This window comes from Syngnathus scovelli, chromosome 8 (genome assembly GCF_024217435.2).
Source record: "Syngnathus scovelli strain Florida chromosome 8, RoL_Ssco_1.2, whole genome shotgun sequence".
NCBI lineage: Eukaryota > Metazoa > Chordata > Actinopteri > Syngnathiformes > Syngnathidae > Syngnathus > Syngnathus scovelli.
In genome coordinates this window covers 3,544,328-3,570,779 of record NC_090854.1, presented here as the reverse complement: position 1 = coordinate 3,570,779, position 26,452 = coordinate 3,544,328, and the positions used below count along the sequence as shown (strand labels likewise).

The 26,452-nt window shown below is 46.0% G+C and overlaps 1 protein-coding gene across 6 annotated transcripts in view; it reads left to right on the top strand.

Moving 5' to 3' along the window:
* The window catches only part of tmprss3a (transmembrane serine protease 3a), an 84,278-nt gene extending 76,780 nt beyond the window's left edge, over nucleotides 1-7,498 (top strand). For all 6 annotated transcript variants that reach the window (XM_068651551.1, XM_068651552.1, XM_068651549.1 and 3 more), the window contains 2 exons: nucleotides 1,671-1,823; nucleotides 7,037-7,498. In XM_068651551.1, coding sequence (XP_068507652.1) covers nucleotides 1,671-1,823; nucleotides 7,037-7,057 — 174 coding nt within the window. In that variant the 3' untranslated portion in view covers nucleotides 7,058-7,498. The remainder of the gene's footprint in view (nucleotides 1-1,670; nucleotides 1,824-7,036) is intronic.
* Nucleotides 7,499-26,452: the final 18,954 nt, after the last annotated feature.

Here is a 26,452-nt window from a genome sequence, read left to right as displayed (position 1 = left end):
CAACAAAGCCCCGTCACGGATCTAAGTTAATGGACGAACACCTCAGCTCTATCCTAAGAATCGCCACAACAAATTTAACTCCAGACTATGATGCACTAGCAAAAAAAGGGAGACCAACAACACTGTTCCCACTGTAAATGAAGGGGACTTTCTCGAGTTTGTTGTTTTGATTTCTTTATTACTTTATTTCGATGTATTCTTTCACTGATTCTTCAAGATGATGTATTTGGTCAGAATGTTTGCCCTTTGATGTGATTTCGCCTCATAAGATAAACATCTTTCATAAATCTGACCTGCAGGCGCTGAAGTGATGGAAACTGTTATTCATAATAACAGTGTCGTATTTAATGAGAATCACTGATGGTAGTTTTTTGGTGAAATATATATTTTTTTAATGCTGTTAATGAATGCATTTGTTTTCAAAAAGCTTTTTTTGAATATCCATGCTTTACTACCTACTAAAGGCCAAAACATTTTATGCAATGACCTTTACATGTCATTTGTATTACTTCACACAAACACTACATCCATCGGCTCCTGGTTTGGCGCCCCGGTCAAAATTTACAACCCAATTCGGCCCGCAAGTCAAAAAGTTTGCCCACCCCTGGGTCAGACCTTCGCAGAAAAGGATTAACCGCCGTGTCTTGATCTTTTTGGCATACAGTATTTTCCGCAGGCGCACTTAAAAACTTAAACTTTACTCAAAAAACCACAGTGCGACTTATAATGCAGAGCGCCTTATATATGGATCAATTGATGAATTTGTTGATCCATACTGGTTGTATACAGCGCTCTGCCAAAATGTTTCAGTACGTTTTAGTAAGACTGGTAAATTACAAGGTCGCATCGCTTCCCAGCATTACGGCAACCATGGAGGGGGCGTCACTGAATAGCTGTTGTACCCGCGAGGCTATTTCATTTCAAAATAGGCTGTTCCGTTAATGTTTTCAAGTACGTTTACGGATCAATATCCAGCGGAATCATAAATAAGCAGCACCAATGTGTTAAATCAGTCTTGAGTCGGTTCCGATCACTTTTATGGGAGAAAGTTTGAGAAACGTGATTGTTTACAGGGGGCTTCCACGACACTTTGCTGAGGATCATGGGAGTTTGCGAGCTGAGGCTCATGGGAGTTTGCGGGTGGCTAATGCTATAATGATAGCTGCTATACGCACAAGGCTATTTAATTTCAAAATAGGCTGCTCCGTTAATGTTTTGAGTAAATTTACAGATCGATATGGAAGGGAAACATAAGTAAGAAGTACCAATGTGTTACTTTAGTCGAACTTTAGTCAGTTCTGATCATTTTATAGGAGATAGTTTGAGAAACGTGATTGTTTACAGAGGGCTCATTGGTTATTGGCTAGTGGATGCATACCACAACCCTAGTCAACCTCAGTTTGTTGCAGTATATCTTCTATTTTATGCGCCTTTAAATCCGGTGCGCCCTACATATGAAATAATTTCTAAAATAAAAAATTCAATGAGGCAGAACCTTATAATCCAGTGCACCTTACGGTGCGAAAAATACGGTACATTAAATAGTTAAACTGAAAATGCAGCCTCCTGGTAATTATTATTACAACATAGCAAGGACACCAAGATAATGAACTGTGAAAATATAACAGTATTATGTTTGTACAATACAATATTTGGAAGTATTTCTGCAGGGGGATAGTGGGGGTCCTCTTGCTTGTGAAGACTCATCTCTATGGAAGCTGGTGGGGACAACAAGCTGGGGCATTGGCTGTGCTATAAGAAACAAGCCAGGCGTATACACCAGGATCACACAGTCACTTCACTGGATCCGGCAACAGATGGAGGTCAGTGCATGAAACTACTGTCTTTATTCTAATTATCGCCCATATTCTAATAATTGCCCAGTGTGTGTTAGCGATGACATAAATAAAAAACATTGATACCTCTAATTATCGCCCATGCTGCTAAAAATTCCCCCCAAAACTTTTCCTCCGCAACCGCATGCCGACGTCATTGTGCAAGTTTAAATATGACTGATTTGACAGCACGTCGAATGTCCCTTTTACATTGTTTTTCTCCATAAACTATGATACAATTACACTCGTCACTCCACTACAATATCCTCACACAATTACATTATCGGGGCGTGCGCTCGAACAAGACGATCGCGATAACATGACGTGCGCAACATGTGATGTGCGACAGTAACGTGTCGCATCGATGGAGCGTTAATTGACGCACCCCGCTGTTAGAGGTAGATCAAGACAGCCGCTGTTCTAGTGTTAAGAACAGCAGTGAGATGCAGGTATTGCATACTACATAAGGAAAATATATGTACATATTATCGCCCATTTCAGTGCCCCTTGGCGATCGGACAAAAAGTGTTCTGTATTAATCGCCCCCCTGTTGGACATAAACCTTCTCTAATTACCACCCTGGGCGATAATTTGAATAAATATGGTAATTCAACCGGGGATATAGACTGCGTACAACTCACCACCTCAATCATAATACCACATAGTATATATACTATGAGAATATAGCTCACAAGCAGTGTTGGGCTACTTTCAAAATGCAACACATTACATTTTATGAGCTCATTGCATTTTAAAGTAATATGTTTCTTTACAATATTACTGTCTGAGTAATGTATACATTACTTTTGAGTTACTTTTTGAATCGGGATGAATTCAATTAATAATGATTTTGACACTTTAAAAAGAAAATGCAAAATTGTTAAATTGCTAATTGCTAAAGTTAACTCCATTGTCCATCCATCCGCCCAACCATCCATCAACCCATCCAACCCTCTGTCAGGGAACGAGCCGGAGTTGGTGTGTGACGCAGATAAGTTCTGAATAGACATAGTATATAAACTTTGCATCTCAGACTTTCCTCCACACACAGTTTGGGATCTGGTAACAGTCCTCTCTTCCACTCTGGAGTTGCCCACGGTGAGAGGCACAGAGCAGGTTTGGGCTACTTATTGCCCCCTGGCTTGCCGCCTGTACATTGGGGTTCACCCCCAGTGGACGAGAGAGTAGCGGAAGAGCCTTCGGGTGGGGTGACAATTCCTGACTTGCCTATGCACCAAACAGCAGCGCAGAGTAACCACCCTTTTTGGAGTCCTTGGAGGGTGTGCTAGAGAGCGCTTCCTCTGGGGAACCGTTCTACTAGTTGACTTCACTGCGAATGTGGACAATGACAGTGAGACAGAGGGGCAGGAACTCCGCCAAGGCTGCCCTTTGTTGCCTTGACGAAATCCGTCGTCACTCGAGCGAACTGGAAGCCGTGGCTGACAGGGGCTGTCCTCAGACTGCTGAGGGCCAGGGACAAGGCTTTCAGAGCGGGGGATGAGGCTGGCTTGAGGACAGCGAGGGCCGACCTGTCCCGAGGCATCAAAGAAGCGAAGAAGGCGTTCTTGTGCAAGGTCTCCACCCACTTCAAGGACAGCAAGGACACACGTAGCCTTTGGCGGGGCATTCAGACCATCACGGACTACAAGCCCGCGCCGAGGAGCTGTGAGGGCGACGTCGGTCTGCTGAACGATCTGAACCGCTTCTTTGCTCGCTTCGACGCCCAGAACAGCACTTGCCCGCTAAAGAACACTCCCCCCCCCACACGAGCAGCCCCTGCGCCTCTCTGCCGACGGTGTGAGGAGGGCGCTTACCGCAATTGACACCCGTAAGGCGGCGGGCCCTGACAACATCCCGGGTCGAGCGCTGAAGGACTGCGCTGGGGAGCTGTCGGGTGTCTTCACGGACATCTTTAACGTTTCCCTGCAGCAGGCCATCGTCCCCTCGTGTTTCAAGGCTGCCACCATCGTTCCTGTGCCGAAGAAACCTGCACTGTCCTGCTTCAATGACTACCGCCCCGTGGCACTGACGCCTATCATCATGAAGTGCTTTGAGCAGCTTGTCATGGAGCACATGAAATCCGTTCTCCCCCCCCGCCATTGACCCTTTCCAGTTCGCGTACCATACCAAGCGGTCCTCTGAGGATGCCATCTGCTCTGCCCTCCACTCGGCCCTCACACACCTGGAGAGAAAGGACTCTTATGTGAGGTTGCTGTTTGTGGACTTCAGTTCTGCCTTCAACACCATTGTGCCGCAGCGACTCATCTGCAAACTCGACGAGCTGGGCCTCAGTACCTCCCTCTGCAACTGGCTACTGGACTTCCTCTGTCAGAGGCCTCAGGTGGTGTGTGTTGGCGACAAAATCTCCGCCAGCATCACGCTGAGCACGGGGGCCCCCCAGGGCTGCGTGCTCAGTCCATTGCTCTTCACCCTGCTGACGCATGATTGCACTGCGACCTACAGCGACAACCACATAGTGAAGTTTGCTGACGACACGACTCTGGTGGGTCTCATCACGAAGGGCGACGAGACTCGGTACAGGTCGGAAGTTGACCTTCTGACCACGTGGACAACAACCTCCTGCTGAACGTCGACAAGACCAAGGAAATTGTTGTTGACTTCCGGAAGGGTCACACAAAACACCTGCCACTGATCATCGATGGTGCTGTGGTGGAGAGGGTGAGCTGCACCAAGTTCCTGGGGGTGCACATCAGTGAGGACCTCTCCTGGTCCGCAAACACCTCGTCACTGGCAAAGAAAGCTCAGCGACGCCTGTACTTCCTGCGGAAGCTCAGGCGTGCATGTGCTCCTCAGGCAGTCCTGTCTACATTCTACCGTGGCACCGTTGAGAGCGTCCTCGTCAGTTGCATCGCTGTCTGGGGTGGTAACTGCACTGAACATAACTTGAAGGCCCTGCAGTGCATAGTGAATACGGCTGGTAAGATTATTGGTGCTTCGCTCCCCTCCCTGAAGGACATTTACACTTCCCATCTCGCCGGCAAGGCAACCTCGATTGCGAGAGATGTGAGTCACCCGGCTCACTCTTTGTTTGACCTTCTGCCCTCTGGGAAGAGGTACAGGAGCCTGCGCTCCCGCACCACCAGACTCGCCAACAGCTTCTTTCACAAGGCTGTTAGGACCCTGAACTCGCTACCCCCTTCTGCGTAGCGTGCGGCACTGTTGCGCTATTTTCTGGAATGTCTGTTGTACGCGCACTTGCTCCTTTTTTGCTCCTCTTATTTATATATTTATTTATTTATTTATTGTGTTATTTCTTCATTATTTATTCAGCATGCTGTTGTTATACTTGTTTACTTGTTTGTTGTGAGCCATGTCTTGTCACCGTAGGATAGGGGGGAACGAAATTTCGGTTTCTTTGTGTGTCTTTGGCATGTGGAGAAATTGACAATAAAGCTGACTTTTTGACTTTGACCTTTGTCACCAATTCTGTTAATAACGTTGAGTGTTGCTGATGATGTGGCCGTGATCTCCAGCTCACACTGGAGCATTTCGCAGCTGGTTATGAAGCGGTTGTGATGAAAATAAGCACCTCCAAATCTGAGACCATCGTCCTCAGTCGGAAAAGGGTGGAATGCCCTCTTGGGGTCAGGGATGAGATCTTGCCCCAAGTACATAGAGTAATTCAAATATCTTCACGAGTGAGGGCAGAATGGAGCATGAGATCGACACGAGGATCGGTGCAACATCTGCTGTGATGCAGACTGTGTACTGGTCTGTTGTGGTGAAAAAGGTCACGATTTACCAATTGGTCTACGTTCCTACCCTCACCTATGATCATAAGCTATGGGTCATGGCCGAAAGAACAAAATCCCGGATTCAAGCAGCCGGAATGGCTTCCCTCCCGTAGAGATAGGGTGAAAAGCTTGGTCATGTGGTCACTGAGTTGAGCCGCTGCTCCTCTGTGTTGAGAGGAGCCAGGAGGCGTCAATGAGGCATCTCAATAATTTCACATATAAGTACCTCCTGAGTATAAGTTGCACTCTGTCAAGTGGCATGGTGGTACAAGATGATGTAAAATTAGGTATCGAATTTGGTCCAGGCACATTGGCTATCCCAAAACATGTAGTAGTTCCAAAAGTTCACCAGGAGATGGTATTAAAGCTTGACATAGGGGCGACCTGATGGAAACTAAAATCTAATAAATTGTTAGCAATTGAGAGGACACGACCTGTTCAAACACGTAGCAATGCACACTTTTGGAACATGAGTTTGCTATGCCATAATTTTAAGATGTAACAGCTTGAGCAATATCAATATAAATGTTAAAGTTAGAAGAACCCATTATTATGGCTAAGTAAGATTGATCTGTACTAGACAAGATATATGATTTTAATGTTGCAATGTTTTGTCCAACCTGTATTTAACATTGTTGTTGCATTGATACATTAATGAATTAAGTTGTGGGGAGACAAAAGAGGCTGTTTGTTACACTATTGGAATCGACCAGATATTCACCTAGATATTTTTATGACCTGGTGCAGGGATTCTGACCTTTCACCTAGATATTCTTATGACCTGGTGCAGGGATTCTGAACTTTCACCTACATATTCCGATGAGGTAATGCCAGAAGCCTATAGTTATGTTTTCCTGACACAGAGCGAGGCGGTTCTTCCTAGTCAGGGCGATGGCCGTGACGCTGCCCGGAGTAAAGAACGCCATTTAGACAAAGATGGATTTTTCATTCTTTTTGAGACTGAACCAAAATCTACTAAAATGAATTTCCAGGGTCTTCGAATTGGACTTTGTCAAATTTTAAGCTTCGAATCGGACTTTGTCAAATTTTAAGCTTCGGGCAGAAAGGGGAAGACGCCAATGTTACGGCGTTGGCTAATCTCCTCATGGCCAGACATTTCCTCTTTTTTAAACAGAATTCGGATTTTGGAACGAAGGTGAGCCGATCACTCGACTTGTTCGACCAAATAGGATTTTAGACCTTTTGTCTCCTCTTTTGTTCTGAGACGGGTGAGTGTTGTTTTTTTCGACTTGTAATTCGATGGGTTCAGTGTATGGGTTCAGTGCATTTAGCTGACACGAACATCAGTTGAGCAGAATTTCTAACAATATATTTATATACTTGGTTATTTTTGTAACCTTACAAATCTCTTCATAGTGATGTGTTACAAGGAATATTTATTTTCAATTGACATGGACCTGAACTATTTTGATCTTGTTTTTCCAGAGGGAAGACGGTCCTAACTAACCCAGCAACTGAATCACCTTTTCGATGGAGACTGCAATCCCTTTGATATAGAGTAAATGATGCAATTAGTTTAGATATTCTTTCTATTCTATTCCAAAATAAAAAGCTCTAAGTCAAACCAGGCAAGACAAAACATGAAGCTTTATAAAAAGAAAAACAGGCATGGAAAGAGATGTTTGCATTCCCACATCTTGGGTTTTCCTGGACATTTTAGGAAACTATCTCTTACTCAGAAAAGTAAACACACACAGGCGCACGCACGCACGCTGAACTCACACAGGTGCACGTGCACACACAGGCACATACACGCACACACACTAGAGATGGGCGGTATGCATCGTTTGTGAAATGATCGTGAATGTTGTTTTGCCGATGTGTAATTTTTCCGGGTATGGTTTTATTTTTTAAGTCGCCAAGAATCAATAAAGTGCAGCGCCAGTGGTCCTCTCTCTTTACTACGGCGCCAGACTTAAAAAGAAAAACAGTCCCTCACGGATTTTGCGAAGTTGTGCAATTATTAACGCAAAATAAAGAAAATTGCATTGACCCCCAATTTTGTACAAACACCGCAACTTTCCCTACAACAACAATCTAAAAATGCACATTTCAGGTCAATTTTTAAGTGATGTCTCCTGAAATGGCTCTCTACTATGTAGTGTTTCTTATACTAGAGTAACATCACTGAGCTGACCAGTCTTTCCTTGATTTCTTTGCTGCTTTATTCACACTCTTCCCGGTACACGTCATTGCGTGTTTTACGTCATCACGTATGTAATGTATGGAAATTTCTGTGCTACCTGAAGTACACACACAGCTAAGTAACTCTTGCGAGTATAAGGAAATGTTAAGCCGTGTTTTGACAATGAGAAGTGTATAGTTAATGGCCGTCGGTGTATGTGAAGTTGCATGCTGGATATATTAAAACCCTGTTCTTGGGAACCTACAGATTTATTTGTTTGATGTCAGCAAAACATCACATGGTGTCAGAAGTGACGCGACTAGAAGAACACGATTAAGATGTCGAAGTTTAGTCCACTGGAGGAGTTCAAATTCACGAGCCCAGGAGAATGGCCGGAGTGGAAACAGAGATTTTCGTGCTTTTTGGCGGCGACGAAGCTGAATAAGGAGGACGGCGAGGTCCAGGTCATTACATCATTTACGCCATGGGACATAAAGCGGAGAAAATTTTCAGCTCCTTCGAATTTGAGGAAGAGGGACCCAAAAAAGACTACAACGTCGTGCTAAGGAAGTTTGACGATTACTTCATTCCAAGACGGAACTTAATACACGAACGAGCCTGCTTTTATCAGCAAAGTCAGCTGGCCGGGGAAAAGGCAGAAGCATACATCAGAGTTTTATTCGATCTGGCGGAGAACTGTGAGTTCGGCGACAAGAGAGATGAACATATCCGGGATAAACTAGTTGCTGGCATTCGAGATAAAGAATTATCTCAGAAGTTTCAGCTCACGGCAGACCTGACGCTATCACAAGTCATCCAGCAGGTGCGATAAGCTGAGGAGGTGGCAATACAAATTGGCCTCCAGTCCCAGCTACCGGACATACAAGTGGCTCATGTTGACGGCAGTTGGAGGGGGACGCAGCAAAAGGCACAGAAAAGAACACAAGGTGGCGCCACAGGCCAGAAAAGGGACAAGAGCTGTGGCAGGTGTGGCACTCAGCATCAGGAAAAAGGAAAATGTCCTGCTTACATAAGTACATGTAGAAAGTGCAACAAAATAGGACATTACGAAAGAAGTGAAGGAAGTCACTGAGAACACGGGACAGTTCCAGTTTTTGGGTGAGGTCATCAAGGAGGCCAACTCAGACAATTGGACTGTTACACTTGAAATAGAGAAAATGTCACTTTCATTAATATTGATACAGGGGTTGATGTGACTGTTATAAATGAGGTTACTTTTGTGAAGCTCCCCACATCCCTGAAATTAAATAAAGCAGATAGACCATTTGTCGGTCGAGGCGGGTGGCTCAGATGTAGGGGGTGGTTCACAGTTAAAACAGTATACAAGGGTAAATAATACACTTTTCCTGTGTATGTAATGAAAGGTAACTGCTGTCATCTACTCAGCTGGCAAGAAGCTGTGGAAATGGGTCTCGTTCAAAGAGTAGACCAAGTGAAGGCAGTTTTTGGAACAAGTGGCCTATTAAAGACGGAACCTGTGGAAATCATACTAAATGAGGATGCCCAGTCTTATGCAGTCCATTGCGCTAGAGGAGTACCACTGCCACTAGTACCGCTAGTGAAGGAGCTACACCAACTTGAAACAGAAGGCATCATAGAGAAGGTTACACAGCCTACAGAGTGGTGTGCTGCCATGGTTCCAGTCCTAAAGCCAAAGAAAAAGGAGGGTCGATGTTGTGCAGATTTGAGAAGATTGAATCGAGCCGTAAAGCGTGAAAACTATGTGCTGCCAACAGTCAAGGAAATTATGATGATGATGATGATGATGATGATGATGATGATGATGATGATGATGATGATGATGATGATGATGATGATAGAACTTTATTCATCCCACAGCGGGGAAATTTACTTGTCACAGCAGCGTGCAATAGTGCAATAATACAAGTGCCAAATTTAAAAAAGGATAAATAACAGACAAGGACAAAGACAAGTGAGAGGGGAACGTCACTGGTAGAAGGACTGATCACCAGAGGAAATCGTATTAATATTCCCAAATCAATGAGGAATGAGATCATAGACAAAACTCACGATGGGCACCAAGGGTTGGTAAAATGTAGAGAAAGAGCTAATCAGTCAGTATGGTGGCCGAGAATCTCATAGGACATCAAGAAAAGAGTAACTCAATGTAACTTTTGCAGAGAGAACAGAGCCACACAGAGAAAAAAGCCTTTAAGGCCAAGTGAGTTACCATCCAGGCCATGGCAAAAGGTAGGCATAGATCTGTGTGAGCATAGGAAGCAGTCATATTTGGTACTGACTGACTACTATTCAAGATATATTGAGATTTTACATGTGCTGTTGATCACAAGCAAGCAAGTCATTGGAAAGCTGAAAGCCATATTTGCACGTTATGGTATTCGAGAAGTGTTAGTCAGCGACAATGGACGTCAATTAGTGTCAGAGGAGTTAGGGCAGTTCAGTAAAGAATATGACTTTATCCATTTGACATCTAGTCCACATTATGCTCAAAGTAATGGACAGGCAGAGAGGGCTGTGCAGGTAGCAAAAGCTATTCTTAAACAGGAATATCCTCTCCTGGCCTTGATGATATACAGAGCTACACCATCATCATCCACGGGAGTGAGTCCTGCCGAGCTGTTGATGGGTCGGAACATCGGAACAACTCTCCCAACCTTGTCCGAGAACCTGGATCCAGGATGGCCAGACAAAGACAAAGTTGGACGGAGGGATGCAGCTGCTAAGCAAATGCAAGCTTATTACTATGATTGCAGGAATGGAGTTAGAAATCTTCCGGAGATGAGTCCAGGGGACAAAGTTCTCATAAAACTGGATGATGAAATACAATGGACAACCCCAGGCACAGTAGTAGAAGCCAGTTCTACTCCAAAGTCCTACTTGGTGGAGTCTACTGATAGAAGACAGTATAGACGGAACAGACGTCATCTACAAAAAGCACCTACATTATCTACAGGCTTCCACAACGATTCACAGCTGAAGGAACTGGTGACTTAGGGAAAAATGTGAGTATGAATCCCAGTCAGGTAGAGACACCTGCCACTGGATCATCTGTTTCACCCAATCGGGAAACAGTCACCATCACGCGTTCAGGAAGAGTGAGTAAACCAGCCAACAGACTGGATTTATGAGAACATTATTGATGTTGTGATAAAAGGAGAAGAAAATGGAAAAAAAAAACTGTTCAGAAGTGGTTGTACGATGAGTGATTGAAAATATGTTTTGAAACATTTTTCTAGAATATGAAAAGAAAACGGTTACATTTATCTGATCTGGATGTAAATTTGACATAAGGAATAGGATTGATTTTGATGCATGGAGTACGTTTTTTTTGTTATACAGTCTGTACTGGAAGCATGTTATGGCTTTAAAAGGAGGAGTTGTAATGTATGGACATTTTTATGGTACCTGAAGTACACACACAGTTAACTCTCGCGAGTATAAGGAATGCTAAGGCGTGTTTTGACGACAAGAAGTGTGATAGTTAATGGCCGTTGGTGTATGTGAAGTTGCGTGCTGGATGTATTGAAACTGTGTTCTTGGGAACCTACAGATTTATTTGTTTGATGTCAGCAAAACTTCACAACGCAAAATGAGCGCATACTGAGAAATGCCATGTACTACATCCCTCCTTTCTTTAGATAAATGTGAAACGCATGAAAAGTGTTGAAACAAATGTGCTGTCTCGACAAATCAAAGTCAAAGTCAAAGTCCCAATGATCATAGTCACACACACATCTGGGTGTGGTGAAATTTGTCCTCTGCATTTAACCCATCCCCATGTGATTTTAATCCATCCCCTGGGGGAAAGGGGAGCAGTGAGCAGCAGCGGTGCCGCGCTCGGGAATCATTTGGTGATCTAACCCCCCAATTCCAACCCTTAATGCTGAGTGGCAAGCAGGGAGGCAATGGGTCCCATTTTTATAGTCTTTGGTATGACCCGGCCGGGGTTTGAACCCACAACCTTCCAGTCTCAGGGCGGACACTCTACTACTAGGCCACTGAGCTGGTCAAATCACACTCACGGAGGCGATATGGTCAAGGTCTGTTGGGAGCACGGAACAAATTCAGGTGAGGAAAGTACAGCAGTAAAAGGGTCCTTTTTTGGGGGAAAAAAAATCATTAACGTGAAAATCCTAAAAAATTCGATTTTTTTTTTTTTTGCTCTTATCACCCACCCAAACAACTAACCAATCGACCAACCGACCAAACAAACAAACAAACAAACAAACTACCGTATTTTCCGAACTATAAGGTGCACCTAAAAACCTAAAATTTTCTCAAAAGCTGACAGTGCGCCTTATATATGGATCAATTGATGAATTTGATGATCCATACTGGTTGTACACAGTGCTCTGCCAAAATGATTCAGTACGTTGAAATGGACGTCAATTAGTGTCAGAGGAGTTAGGGCAGTTCAGTAAAGAATATGACTTTATCCATTTGACATCTAGTCCACATTATGCTCAAAGTAATGGACAGGCAGAGAGGGCTGTGCAGGTAGCAAAAGCTATTCTTAAACAGGAATATCCTCTCCTGGCCTTGATGATATACAGAGCTACACCATCATCATCCACGGGAGTGAGTCCTGCCGAGCTGTTGATGGGTCGGAACATCGGAACAACTCTCCCAACCTTGTCCGAGAACCTGGATCCAGGATGGCCAGACAAAGACAAAGTTGGACGGAGGGATGCAGCTGCTAAGCAAATGCAAGCTTATTACTATGATTGCAGGAATGGAGTTAGAAATCTTCCGGAGATGAGTCCAGGGGACAAGGTTCTCATAAAACTGGATGATGAAATACAATGGACAACCCCAGGCACAGTAGTAGAAGCCAGTTCTACTCCAAAGTCCTACTTGGTGGAGTCTACTGATAGAAGACAGTATAGACGGAACAGACGTCATCTACAAAAAGCACCTACATTATCTACAGGCTTCCACAACGATTCACAGCTGAAGGAACTGGTGACTTAGGGAAAAATGTGAGTATGAATCCCAGTCAGGTAGAGACACCTGCCACTGGATCATCTGTTTCACCCAATCGGGAAACAGTCACCATCACGCGTTCAGGAAGAGTGAGTAAACCAGCCAACAGACTGGATTTATGAGAACATTATTGATGTTGTGATAAAAGGAGAAGAAAATGGAAAAAAAACTGTTCAGAACTGGTTGTACGATGAGTGATTGAAAATATGTTTTGAAACATTTTTCTAGAATATGAAAAGAAAACGGTTACATTTATCTGATCTGGATGTAAATTTGACATAAGGAATAGGATTGATTTTGATTTTGATGCATGGAGCACGTTTTTTTTGTTATACAGTCTGTACTGGAAGCATGTTATGGCTTTAAAAGGAGGAGATGTAATGTATGGACATTTTTATGGTACCTGAAGTACACACACAGTTAACTCTCGCGAGTATAAGGAATGCTAAGGCGTGTTTTGACGACAAGAAGTGTGATAGTTAATGGCCGTTGGTGTATGTGAAGTTGCGTGCTGGATGTATTGAAACTGTGTTCTTGGGAACCTACAGATTTATTTGTTTGATGTCAGCAAAACTTCACAACGCAAAATGAGCGCATACTGAGAAATGCCATGTACTACATCCCTCCTTTCTTTAGATAAATGTGAAACGCATGAAAAGTGTTGAAACAAATGTGCTGTCTCGACAAATCAAAGTCAAAGTCAAAGTCCCAATGATCATAGTCACACACACATCTGGGTGTGGTGAAATTTGTCCTCTGCATTTAACCCATCCCCATGTGATTTTAATCCATCCCCTGGGGGAAAGGGGAGCAGTGAGCAGCAGCGGTGCCGCGCTCGGGAATCATTTGGTGATCTAACCCCCCAATTCCAACCCTTAATGCTGAGTGGCAAGCAGGGAGGCAATGGGTCCCATTTTTATAGTCTTTGGTATGACCCGGCCGGGGTTTGAACCCACAACCTTCCAGTCTCAGGGCGGACACTCTACTACTAGGCCACTGAGCTGGTCAAATCACACTCACGGAGGCGATATGGTCAAGGTCTGTTGGGAGCACGGAACAAATTCAGGTGAGGAAAGTACAGCAGTAAAAGGGTCCTTTTTTGGGGGAAAAAAAATCATTAACGTGAAAATCCTAAAAAATTCGATTTTTTTTTTTTTTGCTCTTATCACCCACCCAAACAACTAACCAATCGACCAACCGACCAAACAAACAAACAAACAAACAAACAAACTACCGTATTTTCCGAACTATAAGGTGCACCTAAAAACCTAAAATTTTCTCAAAAGCTGACAGTGCGCCTTATATATGGATCAATTGATGAATTTGATGATCCATACTGGTTGTACACAGTGCTCTGCCAAAATGATTCAGTACGTTGAAATGGACGTCAATTAGTGTCAGAGGAGTTAGGGCAGTTCAGTAAAGAATATGACTTTATCCATTTGACATCTAGTCCACATTATGCTCAAAGTAATGGACAGGCAGAGAGGGCTGTGCAGGTAGCAAAAGCTATTCTTAAACAGGAATATCCTCTCCTGGCCTTGATGATATACAGAGCTACACCATCATCATCCACGGGAGTGAGTCCTGCCGAGCTGTTGATGGGTCGGAACATCGGAACAACTCTCCCAACCTTGTCCGAGAACCTGGATCCAGGATGGCCAGACAAAGACAAAGTTGGACGGAGGGATGCAGCTGCTAAGCAAATGCAAGCTTATTACTATGATTGCAGGAATGGAGTTAGAAATCTTCCGGAGATGAGTCCAGGGGACAAGGTTCTCATAAAACTGGATGATGAAATACAATGGACAACCCCAGGCACAGTAGTAGAAGCCAGTTCTACTCCAAAGTCCTACTTGGTGGAGTCTACTGATAGAAGACAGTATAGACGGAACAGACGTCATCTACAAAAAGCACCTACATTATCTACAGGCTTCCACAACGATTCACAGCTGAAGGAACTGGTGACTTAGGGAAAAATGTGAGTATGAATCCCAGTCAGGTAGAGACACCTGCCACTGGATCATCTGTTTCACCCAATCGGGAAACAGTCACCATCACGCGTTCAGGAAGAGTGAGTAAACCAGCCAACAGACTGGATTTATGAGAACATTATTGATGTTGTGATAAAAGGAGAAGAAAATGGAAAAAAAACTGTTCAGAACTGGTTGTACGATGAGTGATTGAAAATATGTTTTGAAACATTTTTCTAGAATATGAAAAGAAAACGGTTACATTTATCTGATCTGGATGTAAATTTGACATAAGGAATAGGATTGATTTTGATTTTGATGCATGGAGTACGTTTTTTTTGTTATACAGTCTGTACTGGAAGCATGTTATGGCTTTAAAAGGAGGAGATGTAATGTATGGACATTTTTATGGTACCTGAAGTACACACACAGTTAACTCTCGCGAGTATAAGGAATGCTAAGGCGTGTTTTGACAACAAGAAGTGTGATAGTTAATGGCCGTTGGTGTATGTGAAGTTGCGTGCTGGATATATTAAAACTGTGTTCTTGGGAACCTACAGATTTATTTGTTTGATGTCAGCAAAACATCATAACGCAAAATGAGCGCATACTGAGAAATGCCATGTACTACATCCCTCCTTTCTTTAGATAAATGTGAAACGCATGAAAAGTGTTGAAACAAATGTGCTGTCTCGACAAATCAAAGTCAAAGTCAAAGTCCCAATGATCATCGTCACACACACATCTGGGTGTGGTGAAATTTGTCCTCTGCATTTAACCCATCCCCATGTGATTTTAATCCATCCCCTGGGGGAGAGGGGAGCAGTGAGCAGCAGCGGTGCCGCGCTCGGGAATCATTTGGTGATCTAACCCCCCAATTCCAACCCTTAATGCTGAGTGCCAAGCAAGGAGGCAATGGGTCCCATTTTTATAGTCTTTGGTATGACCCGGCCGGGGTTTGAACCCACAACCTTCCAGTCTCAGGGCGGACACTCTACTACTAGGCCACTGAGCTGGTCAAATCACACTCACGGAGGCGATATGGTCAAGGTCTGTCGGGAGCACGGAACAAATTCAGGTGAGGAAAGTACAGCAGTAAAAGGGTCCTTTTTTGGGGGAAAAAAAATCATTAACGTGAAAATCCTAAAAAATTCGAATTTTTTTTTGCTCTTATCACCCACCCAAACAACTAACCAACCGACCAACCAAACAAACAAACAAACAAACAAACAAACAAACAAACAAACAAACAAACAAACAAACAAACAAACAACCGTATTTTCCCAACTATAAGGTGCACCTAAAAACCTAAAATTTTCTCAAAAGCTGACAGTGCGCCTTATATATGGATCAATTGATGAATTTGATGATCCATACTGGTTGTACACAGTGCTCTGCCAAAATGTTTCAGTACTTTTTAGTACGACTAGTAAATTACACGGTCGCATCGCTTCCCAGCATTACGGCAACCGTGGTCAGTGGGCGTCACTGAATAACTGTTGTACCTGTGAGGCTATTTCATTTCAAAATAGGGTGCTCTGTTAATGTTTCGAGTAAATTTACGGATCGATATGGAAGGGAAACATAGGTAAGCAGTACAATGTGTTCGATCGAACTTTAGTCAGTTCCGATCATTTTATAGGAGATCGGTTGAGAAACGCAATTGTTTACACTTTGCTGAGGCTCATGGGAGTGTGCGAGCTGAGGCTCATGGGAGCTTGCGGGTGGCTAATGCTATAATGATAGCTGCTATACGCACGAGGCTATTTCATTTCAAAATAGGCTGCTCCGTTAATGTTTCGAGTAAATTCACGGATCGATATGGAAGGGAAACATAAGTAAGCAGTACCAATGTGTTAGATTGAACTTTAGTCAGTTCCGATCATTTTATAGGAGATAGTTTGAGAAACGCGATGGTTTACAGGGGGCTGCCACGACACTTTGCTGAGGCTCATGGGAGTCTGCGAGCTGAGGCTCATGGGAGTTTGCGGGTGGCTAATGCTATAATTATAGCTGCTATACCCACGAGGCTATCTCATGTCAAAATAGGCTGCTCTGTTAATGGTTTGAGTACCGTATTTGCCGGTGTATTGGTCGACCTTTTTCGATCCGAAATCGACCGAAAAAAATCGACCTCGACTTATACACTGAGTCATAAAATTTAACTTCGTAATCATCGCTTCAAATGTGATGGTAACCAGGGCCGTTTCTCATGCATCTCATTGTGCGTTGCACTTAGAAAATTTGAACCGGGCGGCGTGCGCGAGTGCGCGGCCCGCTGGAAGTCGAATGAGGCTCAGCGATCTCCTCCGCGGTGCTTATAAACAGCCGATCCGCTCGGCGGGGGCTATTTTCGGCCACTCGGCGCGTGCGCACGGCCTCCCGGATGTGCCGGGCGGCGTGCGCGAGTCCGCGGCCCGCTGGAAGTCGAATGAGGCTCAGCGATCTCCTCCGCGGTGCTTATAAACAGCCGATCCGCTCGGCGGGGGCTATTTTCGGCCACTCGGCGCGTGCGCACGGCCTCCCGGATGTGCCGGGCGGCATGCGCGAGTGCGCGGCCCGCTGGAAGTCGAATGAGGCTCAGCGATCTCCTCCGCGGTGCTTATAAACAGCCGATCCGCTCGGCGGGGGCTATTTTCGGCCACTTGGCGCGTGCGCACGGCCTCCCGGATGTGCCGGGCGGGTGCGCGAGCTCGCCAGCCGCTGGAAGTCGAATGAGGCTCCGCGATCTCCTCCGCGGTGCTTATAAAGTGCCGATCCGCTCGGCTTGGAGCTATTTCCGGCCTCCCGTTGGTGCCGGGCGGCGTGCGCGAGCTCGCCGGCCGCTGGAAGTCGAATGAGGCTCCGCGATCTCCTCCGCGGTGCTTATAAAGTGCCGATCCGCTCGGCTTGGAGCTATTTCCGGCCTCCCGTTGGTGCCGGGCGGCGTGCGCGAGCTCGCCGGCCGCTGGAAGTCGAATGAGGCTCGCGATCTCCTCCGCGGTGCTTATAAACAGCCGCATGCGCACGGCCTTCCGGAATTTGAACACATTTCGTCAATAAATTTCGCTTATTGAATTTTGAAGTTTAATATAATGCAACAATTGAGCTCGACTTATACAAAGGATATATCATAAAATCGTAAATTTCCGTCGAATTTTAGGGGGTCGACTTATACACCGAGTCGACCTGTACACCGGCAAATACGGTAAATTTACGGATCGATATGGAAGGGAAACATAGGTAAGCAGTACCAATGCGTTAGATCAAACTTTAGTCAGTTCTGATCATTTTATAGGAGATAGTTTGAGAAACGCGATTGTTTACAGAGGGCTCATTGGTTATTGTCTAGTTGGATGCATACCGCAACCCTAGTCAACCTCAGTTTGTTGCAATATAGCTTCTATTTTATGCACCTTTTACTCCGGTGCGCCCTATATATGAAATAATTTCTAAAATAACAAATTCAATGAGGGTGCGCCTTATAATTCAGTGCGCCTTTTGGTGCGAAAAATACGGTACTGCTCCAAAGAATTTTCAGTATAGAGAAGTTTCAAATTTTGGAGTTATCAGCTTTATTGATTTTTTTTCACATTATTGAGCCTCACCATTTCATCCTTTGTATTGCGACTATCTTAAGAGTGTGCGATTTGTAGCTCTTAATATACATACTTTAAGACAACTTGTTTAACAGTCGGTCAGTTGCAGAGATGGGGACTCGAGTCACTGTGACTTGGACTCGAGTCGACTCGAGTCGCTGTTTTGATGACTTGTGACTTGGCTTCACAAAAAATAAAAAAACTTGAGACTCGACTTGGAAGTTAAAGACTCGGGACTTGACTTGAGAAACGATGACTTGAATGACTTAAGTGTTAGTATTTTTCAGTTTGAATATAGAATTAATAATACATTTAAAAAAATAATATCGATAATACAGTAGGAGCGCAGGCTGAAAATGGCGTTGTCATGATTGGATCACTAACCTGTCAATCAATCAGTCATGCCCTCTCTACGAACCTAATGTGTTTATTGGAGAATCACGTCCCTTTATATCAGACATGGATAAACATGTCAGCGGGAGCGGTACCTTCGGCTATCCTAATTACCTTTGTGACGGCAAAAGACGGACAGCACAGTGCAAGATATGCAACAGAAACATTTCAGACAGCCAGATGACAACTTCAAACTTTGTCCGTCATTTGAAGAGCCATTCTGCCCAGTAAGTGCTTTTCGTTTATCTAACTAGGTGTGCATATATAGCTTCAATGCAATGAATATGATGATGAAACTGAGACTATCCACACCAATTCTACTACTGTGTGGTATATGTTTGGTAAGACATTTTCTCAACAATCTGCTAGGAAAATACCGTATTTTTCGGACTAAAAGTCGCTCCGGAATATAGGTCGCATTAGCCATAAAATGCACAATAACGTGAAAAAAAAAAACATATAAAAGTCACTCCGGAGTATAAGTCGCATTTTGGGGAAATGTATTCAACAAAATCCAACACCAATAACAGACATGAACGAGCAACAACAGGCTAAACGATAGGTATGCTAACGTGACATAAACACAAACGAAGAGCTGAGAATGGGCCTGACGTAACATTCAGAGTTATTCAAATAACTATTACATAAATAACACGTTTATAAAACCATCTGTGTCACTCCAATTCATTAAATCCATCGATCGTCCTTTATGTCAACATAAATGCGCGCCACTGACGGCGGTTGCACTTCAAAATATTCCACAGGCCCATATAACGATATATAAATTATATATCAAATAACTATTATATAAGCAATAATATTATCAAACCATCTGTGTCACTCCAAATCATTAAATCCATCGATCGTCCTTTATGTCAACAATACCGGCCGGGTGCACGCCGCTGACGGCGCTTGCACTTCAAAATATTCCACAGGCCCATATAACAATATATAAATTATATATCAAATAACCATTATATAAGCAATAATATCATCAAACATCTGTGTCACTCCAAATCATTAAACCCATCGATCAAATTCCTCGTCCTTTGTCAACAACGCCGCGCTTGCGCCCTGATGTCAGCCTCGTTGTTATTCCACAGATCTACTATATAACTATATTGTAGCGTTAACAAAGTTCAAGGAAAGACGTGGGTTTGGTAAACGGTTCTTTATTTAACAAAACAAACTTCCAGGCGTGTGGCGGCGTGGATTTCCTTCGCACTTGGTGGCACTTCAAGCCACGGAGGTGGAAGAGAGCTCCATAGAATAGGACCGGGCGTGCGTCAAAACCATGCCCAAGCCCCATCCACCATCCCCGGACGGCCACCGGGCCGAGCGCCAGCCCCCGACTTCCATCCACGGAGGTGAAAGAGAGCTCCGTAGAGTAGGACCGGGCGTGCGTAAAAGCCATGCCCGAGCCCCATCCACCGTCCCTGGACAGCCACCCGGCCGAGCGCCGGCCCCGACTTCCATCCACTGAGGTGAAAGAGAGCTCCGTAGAGTAGGACCGTGCGTGCGTAAAAGCCATAATAGTTTTTCAAACCTCTGTGTCACTCCAAATCATTAAATCCTTCAAACTCTTCGTCCTCCGTGTCACTTACAAACAAAGCCGCTAATGATGCCGGTAGTACGTGGAGCCCTTCGTCATAGTCGTCATTCCGTGCTCGAATCTTTGTCCTTTATGTAAACAACCGCCATACCGTTGACGTCACTTGAAATTCAAATTACAATAATCCCTTGCTACATCGCGGTTCGTTTATCGCGGTTTCACCTTTTTTTGGGGGGGAATTTTGAAAATTTGTGAAAAAATTCACATATAAGTCGCTCCTCGGTAAAACTATGGAAAAAAACGTGACTTATAGTCCGAAAAATACGCTAAATATGATTTAATATGGAGCAAGTTAATAAATAAAAACTACAGTTAAGCATCAAAGAACCTTTTTTCACCATATACTATGTTGCATGTCTTTAGCCATGGTGGGATCATCATGAGGCCACATCGTGCTCGGCTTGCAGACAGGACCCTCTCAAATCTAATATTTTGCACGTGCAATAACTTGTAAAAAGGGAATGACCTATTGATATACGTACTCTGCAAACAGACAGAGACAAGTGGAATTCTACAAAGTTGAATGTCGTATCCTTGCTGTGAGGGAATCTATTTCTAAGAACAAGCTGTTATTTTTTCTGACAATGTTGAAAATTGAAGTTTATAGAGCTCTGGTGTCTCCAGATGTTACAGATTAAACATAAGAAGTTTCTAATGCTCTTTAATGTGTTTCTTCTTTCAGATTGTTTTCAGATTCTTTTTTCATATTTGCAACTCAAATGTGTCAGACACTGTCGGCAGAGGTTAATTTGTTTAGATTGAGCTGTCAATAAATCATTGTATGAGGTACCGTATTTGCCGGTGTACAGGTCGACTCGGTGTATAAGTCGACCCCCTAAAATTCGACGGAAATTTACGATTTTATGATATATCCTTTGTATAAGTCGAGCTCAATTGTTGCATTATATTAAACTTCAAAATTCAATATGCGAAATTTATTGACGAAATGTGTTCAAATTCCGGGAGGCCGTGCGCATGCGGCTGTTTATAAGCACCGTGGAGGAGATCGCGGCCGGCGAGCTCGCGCACGCCGCCCGGCACCAACGGGAGGCCGGAAATAGCTCCAAGCCGAGCGGATCGGCACTTTATAAGCACCGCGGAGGAGATCGCGGCCGGCGAGCTCGCGCACGCCGCCCGGCACCAACGGGAGGCCGGAAATAGCTCCAAGCCGAGCGGATCGGCACTTTATAAGCACCGCGCAGGAGATCGCGGCGCCTCATTGGACTTCCAGCGGCCGGCGAGCTCACGCACCCGCCCGGCACATCCGTGAGGCCGTGCGCAAGAGCCAAGTGGCGGAAAATAGCCCCCGCCGAGCGGATCGGCTGTTTATAAGCACCGCGGAGGAGATCGCGCCGCCTCATTGGACTTCCAGCGGCCGGCGAGCTCACGCACCCGCCCGGCACATCCGTGAGGCCGTGCGCACGAGCCAAGTGGCCGAAAATAGCCCCCGCCAGGCGGATTGGCTGTTTATAAGCACCGCGGAGGAGATCGCGGCCGGCGAGCTCGCGCACGCCGCCCGGCACCAACGGGAGGCCGGAAATAGCTCCAAGCCGAGCGGATCCGCACTTTATAAGCACCGCGCAGGAGATTGCGGCGCCTCATTGGACTTCCAGCGGCCGGCGAGCTCACGCACCCGCCCGGCACATCCGTGAGGCCGTGCGCACGAGCCAAGTGGCCGAAAATAGCCCCCGCCGAGCGGATCGGCTCTTTATAAGCACCGCGGAGGAGATCGCGGCGCCTCATTGGACTTCCAGCGGCCGGCGAGCTCACGCACCCGCCCGGCACATCCGTGAGGCCGTGCGCACGAGCCAAGTGGCCGAAAATAGCCCCCGCCGAGCGGATCGGCTGTTTATAAGCACCGCGGAGGAGATCGCGGCCGGCAAGCTCGCGCACGCCGCCCGGCACCAACGGGAGGCCGGAAATAGCTCCAAGCCGAGCGGATCGGCACTTTATAAGCACCGCGCAGGAGATCGCGGCGCCTCATTGGACTTCCAGCGGCCGGCGAGCTCACGCACCCGCCCGGCACATCCGTGAGGCCGTGCGCACGAGCCAAGTGGCCGAAAATAGCCCCCGCCGAGCGGATCGGCTGTTTATAAGCACCGCGGAGGAGATCGCGGCGCCTCATTGGACTTCCAGCGGCCGGCGAGCTCACGCACCCGCCCGGCACATCCGTGAGGCCGCGCGCACGAGCCAAGTGGCCGAAAATAGCCCCCGCCGAGCGGATCGGCTGTTTATAAGCACCGCGGAGGAGATCGCGGCCGGCGAGCTCGCGCACGCCGCCCGGCACCAACGGGGGGCCGGAAATAGCTCCAAGCCGAGCGGATCGGCACTTTATAAGCACCGCGCAGGAGATCGCGGCGCCTCATTCGACTTCCAGCGGGCCGCGCACTCGCGCACGCCGCCCGGTTCAAATTTTCTAAGTGCAACGCACAATGAGATGCATGAGAAACGGCCTTGGTTACCATCACATTTGAAGCGATGAATACGAAGTTAAATTTTATGACTCGGTGTATAAGTCGAGGTCGATTTTTTTCGGTCGATTTTGGATCGAAAAAGGTCGACCAATACACCGGCAAATACGGTAATTTCTTTTTTGTTTGATTCCATGGTGTCTTTTACAGAATATCAGAAATTACAGTGCAAATCCAAATTATTGTCATATTTTTTAAACAGGTCAGACACATTGGAAAATGATGGTTACTTAAAGTTTCTTATATCTTGTCTTTTTACGTTACTAAAATCATATTATGCAGGTAAAATTGCAATAATAAGGTGACTTGACTCGGACTTGACTTGATCTATTTAAGGAGTAGACTTGACATATTCTGTGACTTGACTTGACTTGCCCAAGAAAAAATTAACTTCGGACTTACTTGAGACTTTAAGGTTAAGACTTGAGAGTTGCACATGTGTGACTTGGTCCCAGCTCTGGTCAGTGGTATGTGCGGAGAAATTTGAGAAATATCCATCCATCCATCCATCCATCCATCCATCCATCCATCCATCCATCCATCCATCCATCCATCCATCCATCCATCTTCTTCCGCTTATCCGGGGTCGGGTCGCGGGGGCAGCAGATTTAGGAGGGACTCCCAGACTTCCCTCTCTCCAGCCACTTCATCCAGCTCATCCCGGGGGATCCCAAGGCGTTCCCAGGCCAGCTGAGAGACATAGTCTCTCCAGCGCATCCTGGGTCGTCCACAGGGTCTCCTACCAGGCGTTCAGGAAGCATCCTGATGAGATGCCCGAGCCACCTCATCTGGCTCCTCTCAACATGGAGGAGTAGCGACTCTACTCCGAGTCTCTTCCGGATGACCAAGCTTCTCACCCTATCTTTAAGGGAGAGCCCGGAGATCCTGCGGAGAAAACTCATTTCGGCCGCTTGCATCCCGGATCTCGTTTTTCGGTCACGACCCATAGCTCGTGACCATAGGTGAGTGTTAGGGTTTTCAGGTTAGTTTGATCCTATGATTATGTTGGAATGTAACCTGTAATAATTAAACTCGCTTGTCCTGTCTTAACAAAAGTAGTAGAACAAAGTGCTAAGATCTTTTGAACTGATTGACTAGCTGCAGAGGAAGCAATCAAAGTTGTTTTGTTCACACAACATCGTGAAAGACCCCCTGCTGTGCTTTGATCAGCCAGGGGCTTCGGCCATTTGTCTACTCTGACCCCCACTCTCACCCCCACTCTGTTCCTCCTAATAAATATGCCCTTGCAGGAAGGAGATTTTTCAGACTTCATTCGATCATCGCTGTTCAGACAGCGACGAATGGACTCTCCACCTGCAGGTGTCTAAAAGAACTTGCTTGTCTCCTGTTTGGTTCTTGCAAAATAAGTTGGAGTGAGCAAATCTCTAACATTTTGGTGCCGAAACCCGGGATCGTCATACCCACCATCTGACCGGCGAAGGAGGACGTGCTGCATTGTCGACAAGCCAGCGTCCATTAGGAGGACCTGAAAAAGAAAGTCCTGGGAAGAGAATTCTTCGCTGGGCCAGCATCTTAGGTCTGCCTTCGTCTGACAGAGGTGGATTGACGGGATCCGGCGGTGCAACGAACCAGGGGACAAGTAAGTTAAAGCGCTAAAGATACGGCTTTGGTTTGTCCGAGCTATGAGATACGGCTTTGGTTTGTCCGAGCTATGAGATACGGCTTTGGTTTGTCCGAGCTATGAGATACGGCTTTGGTTTATCCGAGCTATGAGATACGGCTTTGGTTTATCCGAGCTATGAGATACGGCTTTGGTTTATCCGAGCCATGAGATACGGCTTTGGTTTGTCCGAGCTATGAGATACGGCTTTGGTTTGTCCGAGCCATGAGGCCTAAAAAAGCGCTGGAGTTAGTGTGATTGAGTGTGTGACTGGTAGGATAAATTGACTAAAAAGCAGTTCTAGCGTTGATCCACGGCAATAAAACAGGCTAGTAATCTGTTGGAAGGTCAATTTAAACCTGCATTGAGGATCCTCAAAGAAAAAAAAAATTGAAAAAAAAAAAATTGTAAAACCTTAAACTACTAAAATTAAGATGGGAAATAAGAACGGTAAATCTCTTGCTCTGCTCTTCTTTAAAACGAGAAGTTCATGGCAAGTAGATTTTTTAATTGTATACAATACATGCTGAAGTGGAAGAAAATGTATGGAGTACAAGTTAATTTGAAATGTGGAAGAAGTGGTAGAAGTGCTAGAGTGTGGTTGAAATCTTCACAAAGAGATGAGAACGAATTCAAGAGACAAAAGCTAGAAAGATGAAAACTGATGCGGTCACAAGTGTTTGTCAGACCAGGAGACAATAAGGCCCCTGTGAGCAGGTGCAAGGCCGCAGCTCAAGCTGCGGCTCAAGCAAGGGGCAAGAGGAGTTTCCGGTCCTATGCAAATCATGTATCGAAATTTAAAAGATCTGAAACCTCTCCCATATGACAGCAAAACATGTCATTGTCAGGTTATCAAAAATCGTTTTAGATTGTTAGAGCCCCTGTCCACACAAGAAGTATGACAATGTCAGGAATGAGTTGAGCCAGGGCGACCAAATGCAGCTTGAACCAGGATTTATTGCAGGGAAAAGGAGTTGGAAGGGAGGCAGGTGGGGAACGAACGACACAGACGGGAGGAAGACTCACGGCCAGCAAAACAGACAGACTGACCGACATGAAGTCCCCTTGGACAAGATTAAAATTCTGACCGTGAGCCTTCAGACAGACCGGGGGAAAACCAGATGACACGAACAGGAACACTGGGCACGAACAGGAACGGACACAACAGTAGACACCGACCGGGAGAAACACACGGGCAGGGCTTAAATACACAGGGTAACAATAGGAAGCAGGTGACAGACATTATGGTAACGAAAGGGGTGTGGCCGAGTGAAGTGCAGGCCGAGCGTGCTGTGGCACGGGCGTGACAGTACCCCCCCCACAAGGGACGGCTCCCGACGTCCCAAAAAAGAAAAAGTCCAAGACTGTCCAACAAGAGCCGGGAGGAAATGGGGAGGTGGCCGCATGTCACACACCGCCGAAGGCCGACTGGGTGACGGCCGCTGGATCCACGCCGCCGGAACTGGTGGCGGCCGCAGCATCCGCGCCGTCGGGACTGGATCGGGGGGCGGCCGTGCGTCATGCGCCGTTGAAGCCGACTGGGTGACGGCCGCTGGATCCGCGCCGCCGGAACTGGTGGCGGCCGCAGCATCCGCGCCGTCGGGACTGGGTCGGGGGGCGGCCGTGCGTCATGCACCGTTGAAGGCCGACGGTGACAGCCGCTGGATCCGCGCCGCCGGAACAAGTGGCGGCCGCAACATCCGCGCCGTCGGATCTGTTTTGGGGGGGGGCAACCGTGCATCTTGCGTCGCTTGAACTCATCTCCTTGGCGACCATGCAGCAGTTGCGGGAGCCGGCAAAGGTTTGGTCCAAGCGCTGGTCGCTGTGATGTTCGGTGTCTTCTGTCAGGAATGAGTTGAGCCAGGGCGACCAAATGCAGCTTGAACCAGGATTTATTGCAGGGAAAAGGAGTTGGAAGGGAGGCAGGTGGGGAACGAACGACACAGACGGGAGGAAGACTCACGGCCAGCAAAACAGACAGACTGACCGACATGAAGTCCCCTTGGACAAGATTAAAATTCTGACCGTGAGCCTTCAGACAGACCGGGGGAAAACCAGATGACACGAACAGGAACACTGGGC